The 20,765-nt window shown below is 38.1% G+C and overlaps 1 protein-coding gene across 1 annotated transcript; it reads left to right on the top strand.

Moving 5' to 3' along the window:
* Positions 1-9,642: 9,642 nt before the first annotated feature.
* Positions 9,643-18,577, top strand: LOC311286018 (uncharacterized protein). Its single transcript, XM_084402015.1, has 3 exons — positions 9,643-9,805; positions 9,894-9,941; positions 17,817-18,577. The coding sequence occupies exons 1-3, from the start codon at positions 9,760-9,762 to the stop codon at positions 18,365-18,367; spliced, it is 645 nt and encodes a 214-aa protein (XP_084258141.1). The 5' UTR covers positions 9,643-9,759; the 3' UTR covers positions 18,368-18,577.
* Positions 18,578-20,765: the final 2,188 nt, after the last annotated feature.

The raw sequence follows: 20,765 nt of genomic DNA, 5'->3' as shown, positions 1-20,765 counted from the left end.
TTATCCACCAAGAGCACTTGGTGTCTAAAAAGCTGAACTTGGATCACATCATAAAACCTGTGCTGGAAATAGTCAATTTTATACACACACATGCTCTCAATCACAGGCAGTTCAAAAATCTCATTGCTGAGCTTGATGAAGATCTTCCATCTGATCTGCTTCTTCACTGTGCTGTAAGATGGCTTTCAAGAGATAATGTGCTTTCTCGTTTTTTTGAGCTATTAAATCCAGTGAAGCTTTTCCTCGCAGAGAAACATAAGGAGTTTCCTGAGCTACATGATCCCCAGTGGATTTCGGACTTGGCTTTTTTGTTCAACATGCTGCATTATCTGAATGGCCTCAATGTGGATCTGTAAGGCAAGTTAAAGATGGTGTCTGACCTGGTGCAGATGTGACGGAGTGGTACATGTTTCAGACACAAGAAATTTCAACTACGCCACCCTTGGAATTTCACCCAGGGAAATATGAATGACACCTAAAAGATTGTCATTAGGTCACACAGGTTCGACTCTTAAGAAGGTAGGCAGAAACGTGGGTTTCAAAAAAAAAAAAAAAAAAAAAAAGTACAACATATTATTAATACAAAGTTCAATTTAAAGAAAGAAGAAAATTACATTAAAATATCATCCGTTGTATAACGCAACGTCTGACGGCTTGTTAGAGGTACATGACTGACAATAAGTTCAAATAACCCAAAAGACACACACACACACACACACACACACACACACACACACACACACACACACACACACACACACACACACACAAAACTACAAAAACTTACAGGGCTGAGGTTCACCACTGGAGGAGTGATCACCAAGCTAGTTAGCCAAAAGCACACTTTCACACACACCACCGTGCACTCAGATCACACAACCAAAACACTTCAAAAGTGTCACACGGCAAATATTGGAGGAGCACCACCACCACAAAAGATCCTTCACCCGTGGGACCCCAGCGCCTGAAAGGAAATCAAAAATAAATAAACAAAACATAATTACAATAAACTACAGTTTGGCTGTATCACAGTATAGTTGTGGACAATGTGGAGTAGACAATAACAATAATAATAAAAATTAAAGCTGCAAGCAGCATTTATCGGGGTTCAAGCAATTAAGGCCTTTAAGGCCTTTAAGCATAAAAGCATCAAAAGTTATTAAGATTTATCTAGCAAGCATGTAACTACTGACATAATAGATGAAAAAGACCATAGGAAATATATGGTTTTAAAGCTTTTTAACAGTTATAGCGCCACCTTTGGTCCGATCTCCATACAATTTGGCATGCTTGTTAATGATGTTATTTCACATATGTTCACCAATTTTTGTGAAGTTCTGAGTTTTTATTTATGATTTATAGTTTTTTTTATTTATTTTGCCGCGCCCATTTTATAAATGACCCTATTACAGCCATCCAAATGCAAAAGTTCAACTTTTTTTTGATAATTATTGATCTAGAGAGTCCAGAGAATTGTCCTAGACTGGTCTGGTTCCGATCGGGCGAAAAACCAGGGACTAGTTCGCAAAAGTAGGTTTTTAACATAATTACAAATATTTAATGAACGGTTTGATTGACAGCAATAGTTCTTGAGGCAAAGTTGTTCAGCATGAGCAGATCTATCAAATGATATGCATTTTGTGACAATAAGTGTAACACCACGTGATTACAGAGCCATTAAACTCGTTAGCGCCAACTAGTGGCCGATTTCTTTCAAAATTCTTACAGACCTCTAGGGGCTTGAGCCGAACATGCCCACTGAGTTTCGTTCTGATTGGCCTCCGTTAACCTTGTCTAATAGGTGCTCAAACTTCATTGGCCGATGGCGGCCATGTTTTTCGAGATACACCAATGTCCTCATAGACATACATGGCACCTTGGACCAAGACACTGCATACCAATTTTCAAGTCAATCGGACAAACGGTCAGGTGGTTATAGCCTGTTTTATGTTTTTTTAATGTTATAGCGCCACCATGTGGCTAATCACCGCGATTTCTTTACTGTGACCTTAGATTGACCTCTTACACATGTGTACCAAGTTTGGTGAAGATAACTCATTTACTTCTGGAGTTATAGCCATTTTAGTAAAACTAGCTCCGCCTCCTTCGAACGTTTTGGCGCCCCTTAGCGACCGTGAATCAAAATTTAAACTTTTTTTTAATAATTATTGATATTCAGACTCCAGAGAACATTTCTGCACTTGTTTGGTTCCGATCGGACAAAAAACCTAGGACTAGTTCGCAAAAGTAGGTTTTGGACAAAATCCAAAATGGCGGAAAAATTTGCATACCTGAAATAAAATCGGAGATATACGTTTTGACCTTCAGGCGTCCAGCTTTCCAATGATATAGGACACTTGAGTCTAGGACATACGGTCTAGGAGTTATGAGCAGTTTCGCGCTTTTGGTTGCTATAGCGCCACCTATGGGCCAATCTGAGTCATACTTTGATAGGTTCTCCCCAAATTGAGGACTACCATTTGGCCAAGTTTCAAGGTTCCAGCTCTTACGGTTTGGTCTGCACGATGCGTTTTAGGGGAGAATAATAATAATAATTAAAGCTGCAAGCAGCATTTATCGGGGTTCAAGCATTTAAAGCCTTTAAGCACATAAGCATTTAAGACATTAAGTTTTATTTAGAAAGCTTTTAACCACTGAAATAATAGATGGAAAAGTCCATTTACAGCCAATACAGGCAATTTACCATAGGAAATATATGATTTTCAAACCTTTTTAACAGTTATAGCGCCACCTATGGTCCGATCAACATGAAATTTGGCATGCTTGTTTAGAATATTATGGCACATATGCTCACCAATTTTCGTGAAGTTCTGAGTTTTCGTTTAGGATTTATAAGCTTTTGAGTGCATTTTGCCACACCCATTTTCTTTATGACCCAATTATAGCCATACGAAAAATTCAAAAGTTCAACTTTTTTTCGATAATTATTGATCAAGAGAGTCCAGAGAATTGTCCTAGACTGGTCTGGTTCCGATCGGGCGAAAAACCAGGGACTAGTTCGCAAAAGTTGGTTTTTAACATATTCGCAAATAATTAATGAACGATTTGATTGACAGCAATGGTTCTTGAGGCAAAGTTGTTCAGCATGAGCAGATCTATCAAATGATATGCATTTTGTGACAATAAGTGTAACACCACGTGATTACAGAGCCATAAAACTCGTTAGCGCCAACTAGTGGCCGATTTCTTTCAAAATTCTTACAGACCTCTAAGGCCATGAGTTGAACATGCCCATCGAGTTTCGTTCCGATCGGCCTCCGTTAACCTTGTCTAATAGGTGCTCAAACTTCATTGGCCGATGGCGGCCATGTTTTTTGAGATACGCCAATGTCCTCATACACATACATGGCACCTTGGACCAAGACACTGCATACCAATTTTCAAGTCAATCGGACTAACGGTCAGGTGGTTATAGCCTGTTTTATGTTTTTTTCATTTTATAGCGCCACCATGAGGCCAATCGTCGCGATTTTTTTACTGTGACCCCAGATTGAGCTCATACACATGTGTACCAAGTTTGGTGAAGATACCTCATTTACATCGGGAGTTATAGCCATTTTAGTAAAATAGGCCCCTCCCACAACGTACGTTTTGGCGCCCCTTAGCAACCGTGAATCGAAATTTCCACTTTTTTTCGATAATTATTGATAATCAGACTCCAGAGAACATTTCTGCACTGGTTTGGTTCCAATCGGGCAAAAAACCAGGGACTAGTTCGCAAAAGTAGGTTTTTGACAAAATTCAAAATGGCGGAAAATCTATCATGGCGGAAATGAAATCGGAGATATACGTTTTGTTCGTCAGGCATCCAGCTTTCCAATGATATAAGACACTTGAGTCTACGACATACGGTCTAGGAGTTATGAACAGTTTCGCGCTTTTGGTTGCTATAGCGCCACCTATGGGCCAATCGGGGTCATAATCTCTGAACCTTTCCTCGATTTTTGTACTACCATCTGTCAAAGTTTCAAAGTTCCAGCTCTTACGGTTTGGGCTGCACGATGCGTTTTACGGCGGAATAATAATAATAATTAAAGCTGCAAGCAGCATTTATCGGGGTTCAAGCATTTAAGGCCTTTAAGCACATAAGCATTTAAGACATTTTAACCACTAAAATAATAGATGGAAAAGACCATTTAGAGCCAAAACAGGCAATTTACCAAAGGAAATATATGGTTTTCAAAGCTGTTTAACAGTTATAGCGCCACCTATCGTCCGATCTTCATGAAATTTTACATGCTTGTTTAGAATGTTATGGCACATATGCTCACCATTTTTTGTGAAGTTCTGAGTTTTCGTTTAGGATTTATAGGCTTTTGAGTGCATTTTGCCACGCCCATTTTCTTTATGACCCAATGTACCCATGCGAAAAATGCTAAAGTTCAACTTTTTTTTGATAATTATTGATCTAGAGAGTCCAGAGAATTGTCCTAGACTGGTCTGGTTCCGATCGGGCGAAAAACCTAGGACTAGTTCGCAAAAGTATGTTTTTAACATATTCATGAATATTTAATGAACTGTTTGATTGACAGCAATGGTTCTAGAGGCAAAGTTGTTCAGCATGAGCAGATCTATCATATGATATGCATTTTGTGACGATAAGTGTAACACCACGTGATTACAGAGCCATAAAACTCGTTAGCGCCAACTAGTGGCCGATTTCTTTCAAAATTCTTACAGACCTCTAGGGGCTTGAGCCGAACATGCCCACTGAGTTTCGTTCTGATCGGCCTCCGTTAACCTTGTCTAATAGGTGCTCAAACTTCATTGGCCGATAGCGGCCATGTTTTTTGAGATACACCAATGTCCTCATAGACATACATGGCACCTTGGACCAAGACACTGCATACCAATTTTCAAGTCAATCGGACTAACGGTCAGGTGGTTATAGCCTGTTTTATGTTTTTTTCATATTATAGCGCCACCATGAGGCCAATCACCGCGATTTTTTTACTGTCACCTCAACTTGAGCTCATACATATGTGTACCGAGTTTGGTGAAAATATCTCATTTCGTTCACGAGTTATAGCCATTTTCGTATAATTAGCTCCGCCTCCTGCGAACGTTTTGATACCCCTTAGCAACCGTGGATCGAAATTTTACATTTTTTTCGATAATTATTGATCTTCAGACTCCTGTGAATATTTCTGCACTGGTTTGGTTCCGATCGGGCGAAAAACCAGGGACTAGTTCGCAAAAGTAGGTTTTGGACAAAATCCAAAATGGCGGAAAAATTTGCATACCGGAAATGAAATCCTTGAGGCCTTTTTTGTTCGGCTTGACCCAAGGATTCCAAAGATATAAGACACTTGAGTCTGTGACAAAGGGTTGATGAGATTTAAGCAAAAATATGCCATTTTTTTGTTTTTTGCACTGTAGCGCCACCTATTGGCCAATCTAGCTCATATTCTCTGAACCTCTCCTCGATTTTTGTACTACCTTCTGGCCAAGTTTCAAGTCTCTAGCACTTACGGTTTAGGCTGCACGATGCGTTTTACGGCAGAATAATAATAATAATAATAAAAATCAGCACAATTACAATAGGGTTTCAGCATTTCATGCTTGAACCCCTAATTAAAGCTGCAAGCAGCATTTATCGGGGTTCAAGCAGTTAAGGCCTTTAAGGCATTTAAGCATTTAAGACATTAAGATTTATTTAGAAAGCTTTTAACCACTGAAATAATAGATTGAAAAGTCCATTTACAGCCAATACAGGCAATTTACCATAGGAAATATGTGGTTTTAAAGCCTTTTAACAGTTATAGTGCCACCTTTGGTCCGATGTCCATAAAATTTGGCATGCTTGTTAATGATGTTATGTGACTTATGCTCACCAATTTTTGTGAAGTTTTGAGTTTTCATTTAGGATTTATAGGCTTTTTAGTGTATTTTGCCACGCCCATTTTATAAATGACCCTATTACAGCCATCCAAATGCAAAAGTTCAACTTTTTTTTGATAATTATTGATCTAGAGAGTCCAGAGAATTGTCCTAGACTGGTTTGGTTCCGATTGGGCAAAAAACCTAGGACTAGTTCGCAAAAGTAGGTTTTTAACATATTTGCGAATATTAAATGAACGGTTTGATTGACAGCAATGGTTCTTGAGGCAAAGTTGTTCAGTATGAGGAGATTTATCAACTGATATGCATATTGTGTGGATGTGTGCAACACCACGTGATTACAGAGCCAAAAAATCTCGTTAGCGCCAACTAGTGGCCGATTTCTTTCAAAATTCTTACAGACCTCTTGGGCCATGAGTCGAACATGCCCATCGAGTTTCGTTCCGATCAGCCTCCGTTAACCTTGTCTAATAGGTGCTCAAACTTCATTGGCCGATGGCGGCCATGTTTTTTGAGATACGTCAATGTCCTCATAGGCATACATGGCACCTTGGACCAAGACACTGCATACCAATTTTCAAGTCAATCGGACAAACGGTCAGGTGGTTATAGCCCTTTTCATGTTTTTTTCAAGTTATAACGCCACCTACTGTTCAATCGTCGCGATTTTTTTACTGTGACCTCAAATTGAACGATTACACATGTTTACCGAGTTTGGTGAAGATACCTCATTTATTTCTCGAGTTATAGCCGTTTTAGTAAAATAGGCTCCTCCCACAACGTACGTTTTGGCGCCCCCTAGCGACCGTGAATCGAAATTTCAACTTTTTTTCGATAATTATTGATATTCAGACTCCAGAGAACATTTCTGCACTGGTTTGGTTCCAATCGGACGAAAAACCTAGGACTAGTTCGCAAAAGTAGGTTTTTGAGAAAATTCAAAATGGCGGAAAATTTTCCCAGGCGGAAATGAAATCGGAGATATACGTTTTGACCGTCTTGAGCCAAGGATTACAGTGATATAAGACACTTGATTCTATGACATACCGTCTAGGAGTTATGGCTGATTTCATACTTTTGCTTGCTATAGCGCCACCTATTGACCAATCGGGGTCATACTTTGATAGGTTCTCCCCAAATTGAGGACTACCATTTGGCTGAGTTTCAAGTCTCCAGCACTTACGGTTTGGGCTGCACGATGCGTTTTAGGGGAAAATAATAATAATAAAAATCAGAGCAATTACAATAGGGTTTCAGCACTTCGTGCTTGAACCCCTAATAATAATAATGAATAAGCAGTCACAAATCAAAATCACAAACGATACAAATATTAAAACAATAAAAAGAAAAAACAAAACAAATCAACTCGAACAGCAGGGGAGACAAGCTCGCACGGAGCAAACACGTAGTGTTGTGCTCTCCTGTTCCAAAAATTAGTGAGCATCAACCCCAAAAATAAAGCAAACTATAAATCAACGAAACCAGACAGCAACAATCCCCTCTATTAGTTGGAAAATACGGCGTTCTCCCAGTATGGCAGCAGAGAAGTGACAGGGCTTGCGGCTATATTCGTCGTATAGCGATAGAGAAAACGATCGGCAAAACGAGAGGGAGAATCCTGAGCCAAATACAAACAGAGAAAAAAAACAATTACTAAGATTTTATGAGTCAACTGCTAAAATTCTCAGCTCATAACTACATGCACGACGACACTTACCGGAAAAGGAAAATGTGCACTATTATCCTTTTACAGGCATGAGTACACAGCATTCATATAACCCGCCGTTTAGCTGGGATACAGGGATACTGCACATAACGCAAAACATCAGCCAATCCCTAAGCCCCGAGTGAAGCTAAACAATCTGCTTTTCACAGAACAGTTCGCACATACCTGAGAGGTGAGCAGTCTTAGAATCCTTCGTTGCAACAATGAATCGTTAATGCCACATGCACAGCAAACTAAAAGCAAAACCGCTACCTGCTAACGGCACATACCTGCAGCTCGTGTCAACAACAGAAAGGGGAGGAGCCGGACGTGACACATCCCAGGCTATAGCCAACCAGTTCTTAAATAGGAGAAACTCCTCGCTGATAGGTGCTCACAAATGTCAATCATCGCCACTCATCTCATTCATTCGGTTACACAGAGTATTTTCACATTAAACTCAAGCTGTTCAAGACTCATCTACAAAAGAGGCAGTTAACACATTTTCCATCCTTGTTGAAGGCAAGTGGACATGCAGCAGAGGTTGTAAATGTGAGTACTGCAGGTATGCAACACTGCTTGAAAATCTCGAACAGAGTTTTGAGGACAGATTCTCCGGCCTACGCCAAAAAATTTCATTTCTTATCAACCTATTCACTGCTGAATCAGACTGTTTAAAAGCCCCTTTAGTGGAAGATGAAGCGGCATCTCAGCTTGAAATGATTGAACTTTCGGAGGATGACAGACTTTAAAGTGTTCTGAGGGAAGGAACCGTGGAGTTTTGGAAGATTGTGCCGAATGAGAGATATCCCAATGTCAAACAGGCTGCAGTCAAACTAGTGTCAATGTTTGGGTCAACTTACATGTGTGAATCACTTTTTTCAACACTGAAACGAGTGAAATCAAAGCATCGCTCTGTCCTCCTGACTGACACGCATGAGAAAGAGTTACTACGAGTAACGGCTGATACTATGACAAACATTGACAAACATTAAAATCCATGAAAACTATTGTGTGTTATGTAATTGTAATAAGTAATAAATTGTAATGGTAATGTTATTGTGAGACATCTGTTGTGTGGCTCTTTGCAGTGATGAGGGATTTTTTTTTGGCTCATCATGCTGAACAGGTTCGCCACCCCTGTTCTAGATGTTCTGTAATGTGTGTATTATTATTATTATTATTATTATTATTATATTCATTCATTCATTTGTTTTATTTTAATGTTTTAATGTTCAAACAAATGTCAATAAATATAAAAAAAAAACATTTTTTTTTATTTATTATTTCTACACTGTTAAGAAAAGCCTGTGAAATTTATGGTAAAAAACCGGCAGCTGTGGTTTCCAGTATTTTACTGTAAAAAATATGGTGGCAACCTTTTATGTTTTACAGTACTTAAATTTATGGGCAAACACAATAAAAAAAAAAAAGTGATATTACGGTAAAAAAAAAAACGTCAGCTTGGTTGCCAGTATTTTACCATAAAAATGCGGTAGCAACCTTACTTTGGACTTAAATTTACAGCAAAAAAAAAAAAAACTTAAATGTGTGGTAAATAACAAAAATCTGCTGTGGTTCCCAGTACTGTACCATAAAGAAAACAGTAGTAACCTTTTAGTTTTCACGGGACAACCCTTACATTTCATAACCAATAAAAGTTATCATTCAATTTCACTAAAGTATTAAAATCTGCTTTATACCTTTGTAATATACAGATAACCACCATAATAATAATAAAATAAAAATGGATGATGGATGGATGTTCACATACCGTAAAATCAAAATAGTAATTAACTGGAAATGTTGCAACTTCTCATCCCAGAAAATTTCAACGACTGATAAAAACTGCAGTTTACTGGCAACATTACAGAAATCACAGACTGACGCAGAGAGACTAAACATCCATGAATCAAATATAAGCAAAGCTGAAGTTTCGAGATGAACTGGCCCTTTCAAGATTTAACAGGAAATCCTCTTTTAAGGAAGAGCATGTGACTTCTGCAAACACACACTAAAAATAAAGCTTCCAAAAAGTGAGGCTATTCCATTAAACCTACTGTAGGACCTCTCACTTTTGACACTTTCAGTTGCCCTTCCCATAATTATATAAATGTGGTGCTGCGTTATTGACCGAGACACAACAACGCTCCACCAAAGAGACTGAGATTGAGAACTTGTGATACACTAAAATGTCTACAAAACTACAAGTGAGCCACCAGGGACACGATGAAAGTGGTAAGTGGATTTGAATATAAAGCTTGTTGTTTTTCTAAATATCTGTGTCTGTTTGCACTGCATTAAAGTTAATTTGTTTTATTTGCAGATGAAGACTGTGACATGCCCACTAACAAACATGAACATAGTGGAAATGGTAAGTGTATTGCAATAGTTGTTCTATATATGAAGAGTTCAGGTGCAAAAGCCTTTAAGTGACATCTGAAATTTTCTTCTAGAATGATAATTTTGATCAAGTTTGTATATTTAAGTTCTGTAATTTCACTTAAATGCAATTAATAGTTCATTTTCATTGCCATTAAAGTGAAATGACTGAAAATGAACATTCTAGAAGAAAATTTCAGATGGCAGTTAGAGGCTTTTGCATCTGAACTCTTCATATATTAAGATAAAAACAAAAATAAGAAGGCATTTAATTGTTTATTAATAAACTAGTGTTTTCGAAATCAGTATCAGCTTCAAACATATCTCCATCTCCGCTGTAAAGGGAAATACATCTTTCATACTGATTACTTAATCAGACGGTATTTGCTTTCAATTTGAATTTGTTTGTTTAAAAGTGGACATTTCAAACTTTATAAAGGTATATTTCTGATGTCTGAGACAAGTATATGCTGTGTTTCAGTTCATTTTTGAGACAAGTAAAAAAAAATGCTATGTTGGCTTTAAGTAACTTTTTTATGTCAACTGGTTCAAAAATTACAAAGCTGGACAAAATTAAGACTGTTATCCTTATTCAACTAAATGGCATTGGATTAAACTTATGTAATTAACTTAAGTTAATTTAAATAAATAATGTTACATAAATTCAACCTTAACCTAGTTACGTGGAACCAGTTGACATAAAAAAGTTAATTAAAGCCAACATAGCATTTTTTAGAGTGCAGTTCAAGGAGATCATGAAAGTGCGCCTGCATAAACACGAATAAGAATATTAACTAGAATGCATTTCCGGAGGAACTGCGAAGTGTGCTTGCTCGGGTGCGGTTCACTAATGTGAGCAGGTAGTGGATAAGGGTGCATTGAAGTTTGCTTGATCTGAGAATTTCAACAATAGTACTTTTTTCAAGATTGGGCAAAAAGGTGAAAAGTTATGTGCATTAAGAGACATGTCTGCAATGTAGACTAGTGCCAATGGCATTGTTTATGTGGCTTGGCTGTTGGTTTTGAAATATTTGGTTATGAATATACAGCAGAGAGTGGGAGTGTTTTGGGTGATGAAATAGTATTGAAAAGAAGTTGACAGTCTTCATTTACTGTATCCAATAAGCCAATACAAATTTCACCCAGCTGTTCTGTGGTTGAGTGTTCCCTTTGATTAGGATCAAATTTACTATCTCAAATTAAGGTCTACCGTAATTAGCGCGATGCTTTTATTGCTGCTGTCAAGATGGTTGCCATCACCTACACAGAAACGCTGATTTTTATAGCCTACCGTCAGTCCTCATATTGTAATTAAATGAAAAACGTTATCAGTTTCACTATTAGCTTATTCTAGCGATGCAATCGCAACAACATGGATAACGCTGTTTGGCCTTGCCTAACTTTATATGACATATGCGCCATATGCTAGAGTTACACATCCCGCTCCCGCTGCCATTTCAGGGCTTGAATTTCGGTGCGGGAATGTGGGGATTGCGCATAATTTAAACCATTCCCACAAGGTTAGCTTTTATAGTGCGAGAAATTCCCGCACAAATATATTCGCTTCATCTCAGAACAAATTATTAAAAAGTAAATTCACAGATGCAAGAAAAAAGATGTCAAACTGTCTTTTATTTTCTAATTTAATTCCTCAATCAGCGCTGGACCGGCATTTTCTGTCTTCCGCTGAGTCCTGGCCATAGACCGATCATATGTTTCACGCTGTCAATGCAGTGGTCAGCGTTGCGCTGATCTTATTCACACTATCGAGTGTAGGTGCAGCCTTCTAACATTGAGTCATAATGAGCTGTTTGTGAAGAAATTATCCGCTTCCAAATTATGTCATTTTAATCATGAAATTGAAACATTAAAAAACAATTTGCTCTTTATGGTGTGCAAGTATAGAGCGCGGCAGTCAACAAATTATATATTTACAATTATATTGCACTATTTTACAACTACCTAAAATAAAATCACTTTACTTCACAAACTAGCTAAGCTGCCTGCATTCACAGAGGTAAATTATAATCATCAAAAATAGTATATGTAATATTCACAACAATAACCGTTAAAAATACTGTCATATGTATAACAATGGCGAAATGTATGAATACTTACACACATACGTAAACTCCTCCATCGTTAGTTATGACCATTCTGACTGGTGATGATGTGGTCATATACTGTCTATGGACGTGGTGCGCGAAATGTCAGTTGGGTGATCATCGCTCTCCACTTCCTGTGAAGTGATGTATCGATGTTCCCTTATTCCCTATGCGCAGTGCCCTTCGAACTGAACATGTTCGCTCCCTTCGGATTGGAATCTCACTTAAGATGGCGGAATACCCTGTGAAGTCCACTTCGCAGTCCACTTACGGTCAAATGGAACGCACCTCTAGAGCGACGTTGTTGATTGTTTGAGCATGTGACTGCGCGTTTCTCCTTGTTTTCTATTGTTTTGCAGCATATTTCCCGCGCGCACAAACACAGCCACAGACAATGAATTGTTTGTTCGGCTAGCGAAGAAGAGCATGATCATAATGATGTATTTTGTATAAAGTTTTTTTTTGTTTTGTTATTAACTGTTTTGAGAACTGGAAATGCACAATTCATGCATACAAATATGTAGATATTAATAAATGAAGATGATTAAATTAGACCGATGCATCAAAAGTTACCCCCCCCCCCCCCCCCATAATCTTTAGATCCCCCCTTGACCCATGTAAGCGGGAATTCCCTCCCAGTTTAAAAAAATGAAATTCAGGCCCCGCATTTATTAAGACAATCCTAGTAAAAACGAATGCAGTATATACACTGACTTGGCAGCTCTTTGAAATGTAATACAACAGTGCCACCTACTGTCTAAATGCATTAACATTAAAAGTGTGAGGTGAAACTCTTTTGCATAGACATAGATTTTTTTTTTTTTTTTTTTTTTTTTTTTTTAAATGGGTTTGTCAATTAGCCTGAAATAATTTTTTTTTTATAAAATGTCAGATCTTGTGCTTCCTCACATTGGAGTCCCGAGTTCATGTACAAAGTTTGGTTTCGATACGTGTCAGCGTTCCTTAAATATGAACTACTTCCTGTTTTGGCGACTACGCCGCCGATTTCGTTTGGCTGTGACGGGCAAACGCTTCCGAAAATCAAAAATCCTTCTAGTAACTTTTGCGAGGCTTGGTCCAAGGATCATCTACGTCCAGTTTCGTGAAGTCCGGACTAAATTTGTGACCTGTGAAAATTTAGTTTCGCTTTCTGTTCAATCCAATATGGCGGACAAACGACATGGACTCGTGGTGTCATCTTCGCTAGCAACTTACACCGGTACTGACCGTACGTTTTAAAGTTGGAACGGTGTCTCTGCCTCAAAGGGCCTAGGCGCAGGAGCTGGGCAAAATTTCTCTCCCGGGAATAATAATAATAACTAGAAAAATGCATTTCCGGAGGAACTGCAAAGTGTGCTTGCTCGGGTGCAGTGCACTAACGTTAGCAGGTAGTGGATAGATGCGAGATGCGAGAAAAAATGCGAGAATGCGAGAAAAAAGATGTAAAACTGTCTTTTATTTTATAATTTAATTCCTCAATCAGCGCTGGACCGGCATTCTCTGTCTTCAGCTGAGCCCTGGCCGTAGACAGATCATATGTTTTACCCTGTCAATGCAGTGGTCTGCGTAGCGCTGATCTTATTCACACTATCGAGTGTAGGTGCAGCATTCTAACATTGAGTCATAATGAGCTGTTTGTGAAGAAATTATCCGCTTCCAAATTATGTCATTTTAATCACGAAATTAAAACATTAAAAAACAATTTGCTCTTTATGGTGTGCGAGTGATAGAGCGCGGCAGCAACGAACCATCAGCTTGCAGCGTAACAACATTGAATGCTCAGCCGAACAGCTGATCATAGCTGTACAGGGCACCTTAATATTTTCCATCTCCATAAATATATCTAGTAGTAAAGCTAATGCAAGGGCTAGAAATCTATTAATCTTTTGCTGATACTTCCTTAGCTGTGTCTGAAACCGCTCACTCGTTCACTAATCCCTACATAATGAATGGCAGTTGAGTGCATTACATCAGCAAAGAATTCGGACGCTGACATAATTATCACGCGCCAGAGAGCTCAGACAATTTGTCATAAACATTACCTAACCATCTTTAATATTTCCTTTTTTTGGCTGTATGAATTGTATGTAACAATTGCATGTATGTATTTTTCACGTTTATTGCGTTATTTGATAAAAAAAAAAGAGAATAAAAACACTTGCTTGTCATATTTATTTACTTTTTACATTTATATGTGAAAATTAAAGAGAACAAAACACTACACAACACATTTGTTTATTCAAATATAGATATACCGGTATATATAAATAAATAACCAGGCGTCTGGTCTTATAAATGATTGTTTTCTAACTCGCGTGCACCGTTGCCATGGTGACATTTTTGTTTATTTTTCATTCGCGCTCTATCGCCTTATCGTGTTGGATTGTGGGAAATAGTGTCTCAGCAAGTGTACATCGTATGTACACTCGAATTCAGAGAGGATTGTGGGTAAAAGTAGTGAAGAATGTAGGGAACATAGACAGTAAAAGAAATGGACACAGCGACCCCATTGGAACTCAATTGAGACAAGTGAAGACCATTTTTAGCGATTTCTTAGCACTTCCTTTCCTGACGCGCAGACTCAAACCGTGCAAAGCATTACACGGACCACGTGAGCATCCCGTCTGTCTTCTAGTAGCTGTGCCAAGAGAAATCTGAATCATTCCCTTCCAAATCTTGCAGAGACGGAGAGTGTGAGTAGGAGCTGTCCATGAGCTAGGAGCAGGAGCAACTTTTGCTAGGTATTCTGATTAATTATATTGTCATTTTGCCTCCACGTCCCCCCGATTGCCCGCGAGCTTCTCCTCCCGTCCATACGGTAATCTCTCTACTGTGCGACAGAGAGTCGCGTGGTTATGACGCAATCGTTAGCCTACTTTTACAAAAACTGCTTCTACGGGGCCATAACATAAGCTAGAAGGTAATGGAGCATTTTATACATTGTCGTGTTTCTTTAGAAATAAATAATGGACAAATGGAGTCTTCAGATGCCTCAGATGTAAAGTTATTCGCTGTCAAAGTGACGCCAAAATGAATAGGAGTCAATGGGATGCTAACAGCAGGTGAAGTTCTGCTACAAGATGGTGGCACGCGGCCGGCTTCAACTTCCGGTCGACTTCCTTCCCACCTGGTAGGGAATGATGTCGTTCACTCAGAATTCGGACACCACTACAAAATGGCCGACACCCTAAATAGTGCACTATATAGTGGATAGGGAGCGATTTCAGACACAGCTCTTGTCATCATGGAGAGCGCAGTTCACGGTTGCATAGCAACGACAGACGCCACAGGAGAACAAGCGCTTGTGGAAAGGAGACAGCGGCGCGCTCACGCTTTCCACTTGTTTTTACACATCTAATGTGCTTTACATTCGACAGGGTCCATACGCAGTGTTCACTGCTCCCCTACTCCCTGAGCACGGTATATCAGTTGAAGTGGACTTCACTGACAATACCTGCTCATTTGAAACGCCCTGCAAATGTCATCAAAGAAAGTCAACGACGGAGTCAGATTATGATATAACATAAATATATATAGGACTACATTCATATTTTAATTTTTATTATTATAGTATATATTTATAGGTAAATTATAATCATCAAAAATAGTATATGTAATATTCACAACAATAACCGTTAAAATACTGTCATTTGTATAACAATGGCGAAATGTATGAATACTTACACACATACGTAAACTCCTCCATCGTTAGTTATGACCGTTCTGACTGGTGATGACGTGGTGCGCGAAATGACAGTTGGGTGATCATCGCTCTCCACTTCCTGTGAAGTGATGTATCGATGTTCCCTTATTCCCTATGCCGTGCGCAGTGCTCTTTGAACTGAACATGTTCGCTCCCTTCGGATTAGAATCTAACTTAAGATGGTGGAAAACCCTGTGAAGTCCACTTCGCAGTCCACTTACGGTCGAACGCACCTCTAGAGCGACGTTGTTGATTGTTTGAGCATGTGACTGCGCATTTCTCCTTGTTTTCTATTGTTATGCGCAGCATATTTCCCGTGCGCACAAACACAGCCACAGACAATTAATTGTTTGTTCGGTTAGCGAAGAAGAGCATGATGTATTTTGTATAAAGTTTTTTTTTTTTTTTTTTTTTTATTAACTGCTTTGAGAACTGGAAATGCACAATTCATGCATACAAATCTGTATATATTAATAAATACAGATGATGATTAAATTAGACCAATGCAAAAAACGAAATTCATGCCTGCATTTATTAAGACAAACCTAGTAAAAATGAATGCAGTATATACACTGACTTGGCTGCTCTGTGAAATGTAATACAACAGTGCCACCTACTGTCTAAATGCATTAACATTAAAGGTGAAACTCTTGCATAGACATAGGTAAATGGGTTTGTCTATTAGCCTAACAAAAAAAAAAAATCAGATCTTGTGCTTCCTCACATTGGAGTCCCGAGTTCATGTATAAAGTTTGGTTTCGATACGTGACAGAGTTCCTGAGATATGGACGACTTCCTGTTTGGCGACTACGCCGCTGATTTCGTTTGGCTGTGACGGGCAAACGCTTCCGAAAATCAAAAATCCTTCTACTAACTTTTGTGAGGCTTGGTCCAAGGATCATGCACGTCCAGTTTCGTGAAGTTCGGACTAAATTTGTGACCTGTGAAAATTTAGTTTAGCTTTCTGTTCAATCCAATATTGCGGACAAACGACATGGACTCGTGATGTCATCTTCGCGAGCAACTTACACCGGTACTGACCGGACGTTTTAAAGTTGAAACGGTGTCTCTGTCTCAAAGGGCCTAGGCGCAGGAGCTGGCCAAAATTTTTCTCCCGGGAATAATAAGAAGAAGAAGAAGAAGAAGAAGAAGAAGAATAAATCTTAAGAAGAACAGTAAGTGTGCTGCTTTCAGCAAGCACACTTAATAATCAACATTATCATTATTATTAGACTACATATTTAGAAGACGCTTTTATCCAAAAAAGGAACAAAGCAATTCGTTAAATGTCAGGTTAGACAATAATAATACAAGGCTAAGATTATCATAAAATAAAAGAAAACAATCTATAAACGAGTTCACTTAAGACAGTAATATGTTTATCATAAAATAATTCATCAATGTTTTATTTTTATATAACCTAACCATTTACAGTTTTGGAAATGTGTTTGTGTTATATTACTTTTTTATAGGCCTATATGAAGTCTTATTTGCTTATTCTATTATACTGAACTGAAAAAAAAAGACTTTAAAAGATGCAAGTAAATGTGTTTTTTTTTTATTAAGGAAATCATCCATTTAGAAAAATAGTTTAAACACAATGCATCCCACAGCTAAACAGTGGCCTGGTTGAATCCGCCGGCACAGACTGAGGGCGGGCCACAAATCCATGAGGACAAACCTGTGGGAATGGATTGCGAAAGCGTGGGCATGGTTTATGAATTTTTGGGTACAGATTGCAAAAAACTGAAGGCACGGTTTACAAATCTGAGAGCACAGATGAGGAACTCGTGGGCACGATTTGTTTACCGAGGGAACAGTTTAAGGATTCGTGAGTACGGTTTATAAACTGAGGGGACGGATTGCAAAACCGTAGCCACAATTTTTTTTTTTTTTTTTTTTCTCCCACAGGGCTCCGTAAAAACCAACTTGTTCTAATGTACAATGTTCTAATGTTCAGGGCAAAATGGTGTACATGTACATTTACATAGGAGCTTGTTTTTTTTTTTTTACATGTGTCTATTTGCACTGCGTTAAAGCTCATCTGTTTCATTTGCAGATTTAGAATCTGATATACCTTCTACCAAACAGCAGCAGAACAAGGGTGAAATCGATGAGATTACTATAAAAGAGTCAAGAGCACAAGGAACATCAAGTGTAAGCGGTGTCATAGGCATGTATGACACATATGACAGAGAAGCAGATGCCACGGCAGAAGGCATTTATGCTAAACACAAATTATATGTGTCACCTTATAAAGACAAACCAGGGGAGAGAATTCCCAAGGCTGGATACATTGCAGAAGCAGGAGTTGGACGAATTGGAGCTAAATACAGTATATTTGAGGCAGAAGCCAGAGGCCCTAACGCCGGTGTTAAGGCTGAAGCCAGTTGGGTTAAAGTTGGAGCAATGGCTCAAGCTGAAGTCGCAGCTGCATCAGCTAAAGCCGGTCCAGTTGCTGTGAAAGTGGGACTTGGATTTGACACGGGTGCATCTGTTGGTGTGGACGGGGTGGAGCTCAAATTCATGGGAACTGGATTCACAATTGGCCCAAAAATGAGTTTATCTGCTCTGGGTTCAGAAGCGTCCGTTTCATGTTCAGTCATGTAGTCGTGACATTTTACTACCAAACCATGAAGACAAAAAAAATATATAAAAATGGTTTAAACTGAAACCAGTTAGAATGCAGAATTAGTAATATTATTGAGCTATAAATACACAGAATTATACTTCAACAATATGAAAATACTGTTTTATTTTAGACTTTATAATTCAACAAATGTTGTATTTTCATTTAAGAATAAAATTTTGTGTTTGGTTATGCATGGGTTTTCTAACTGCTTTCCTCTTCAGTGCTGTCACTCCAAGCTTTTCAGTTAAAATATGTAAGTCTGTCCACTGATGGCAAGTTTGAAGAACCCAAGTGCCGTTTTATTGACATGAAAAGAACTTTAACAAAACGTCAAGTTAAAGAACTAAAAGTGAACATGGCTTGGCTTGACTTGGCTGGTACGCAGGAAAGGAGATCAGAGGCCGTTTTTAATGAATGGATGTTGTTACTACCGCAGCCATAACACAGCTCATTCAATAGGGGACTTATTACATAAAGAATATAAACTATTGTAGAAGGAAAATGAATCGGGGTAAACACAAACAACAAAAGAGCACACAGAACCGCCCACCGAACAGATTTAGCCGCTTATAGACTTCTTATCCCAAACCTACACGATCCACAGGTGCAGGCAATCAGTTCCTAACAAGACAAAGACACAAACAAGAACACTGTCGCCCCCTAGAGGACAGACAAATCATTACACAGAACAAATAAATCACAAATACATGCACATGTAACAGATGTCAGTGGAGAAGAGGCTTCACTACACCGAATAAAGCGCTTTTGTGAGGAAACACCTCATCATTTAATGAATCAACAGCCTGCTCACTAATCTTCAACATGTTTTACACTAAACAATACTTTTATTGGGAACAATGTGTAGATTTTACTATGATAAAAAGGTTATTTTATAAGGGAAGGCAGAGAAGGGAGTCATTTACGGCATTACCAAAGTATTTAATAGTTAAATTGAGTGATATTGTATTTTGTCTAAAGAAAGTAACAAATACCGATGTTTTCTTCCTGTGGCTGTCAGGTTTTATGATGAGATCTGAAGTGTAATGACTATTATAATGTATGTATATGATGCTGATATTATGCATTTTAATGAATAAAAACAAAATTAATCATTTAATTATAAATATTGTGTTGTTTAATTAAAATAAAATATGAAGTGTTGTGTCAACTTCTGTGTCCCTAATGATAATGATTTGATGCTTTTTAATGAATGATGGTAAAATAATATATATAATTTTAAATAATTAAATATGTATTACATTACAATTAAGTTTTTATTGTAACCTTAAATGTAGTTTTTTTGCGCCCTGCAATGACAAGTACTTTTAAGCTAATAGAGATAGGCCTATTCAGGCTTTTTTCTGCACATTCCTCAAACAATGCCATCTGTGCACAAAGGCTGATCATAAATAGGGGAGACCGGGGACGGTTGTAACACTTTTTTCTTCAGCACCTAAAACTACCTTTTTTTTTTAGCTACACGTCTGAAACTTTTAGGCAAAGTACCCATATTTGTCTACTACAAATGGCAACAATTTAAATTTCTTCAAATATATCACAGACTTTGTGAGATGATCATGAATACAAGGTGGTCCTTTGTTACAACCTACCCCACTACTGGGGTAGTTTGTAACACATACTGGGGTAAGTTGTAACAGGTAGACAAAATGCACAAACACTAAGGGTTTTTATTAACAACATTTTTATTTTAAATGAATGGCTGCAACAATAAAATATGTGTGAATATGGGGAGTGTATGTGCATATTTTGTGTGTTCTTCTCATCCCAGGTTTGTGGATGCCGTATGTTGAATTCCACCGCGAGTTGATAGGCAAACTGCATCTTGATTTAAGAATTTTTTAATATTTGGACTGGAAACAAGACAAAAATACTAAGTAAGAAAAACATGTTTTGCAGTGTATGTGTTGGTATTTATTTAACTTTGACCTGATTTTAAATATGTTATTTATCATTCACAAATTAAATTGAGTTTGCATAAAAGGTCCAATACAAATTAAGGTCACTTTCAAAACACGTGTTACAACCTACCCCGCCACTGTCACTATTGTTTAACTAGCTGTATTAGCATGGTGCTTTGAAATTAGTAGGAGGTTGATACACCATTCTTTACTATAGAAACTACAGTTTGACCTGATATAACTCATACAACATTATCTACAACGGTAGAAGTACTAAACAAAATATTATCTTATGTTTTTTTTACTTTGTTTACTTTTTTACCTAAGAATTTGATTTTCTGCTGTAGCTTGAGGAGAGATTGCAACGCAGACTTGAAAACGTACTCGGTTACTAACGTAACCTCGGTTCTCTCTAGAAGAGGGAACGAGTACTGCGTTTTTGTAAAAACGCTACGGG

The sequence above is a fragment of the Rutilus rutilus genome (assembly GCF_951802725.1).
Source record: "Rutilus rutilus genome assembly, chromosome: 1".
NCBI classification, from domain to species: domain Eukaryota; kingdom Metazoa; phylum Chordata; class Actinopteri; order Cypriniformes; family Leuciscidae; genus Rutilus; species Rutilus rutilus.
Note: the sequence above shows the minus strand (reverse complement) of the source record. Positions and strands in the feature narration are given on the sequence as shown.

Bases quoted from the DNA above. Each gene is read 5' to 3' on its own strand.
- LOC311286018 (XM_084402015.1), top strand. From the start codon at position 9,760: ATGTCTACAAAACTACAAGTGAGCCACCAGGGACACGATGAAAGTG. The intron at 9,806-9,893 runs GTAAGTGGATTT...TTTTATTTGCAG, and splicing joins CCAGGGACACGATGAAAGTG to ATGAAGACTGTGACATGCCC. The intron at 9,942-17,816 runs GTAAGTGTATTG...TTTCATTTGCAG, and splicing joins ACATGAACATAGTGGAAATG to ATTTAGAATCTGATATACCT.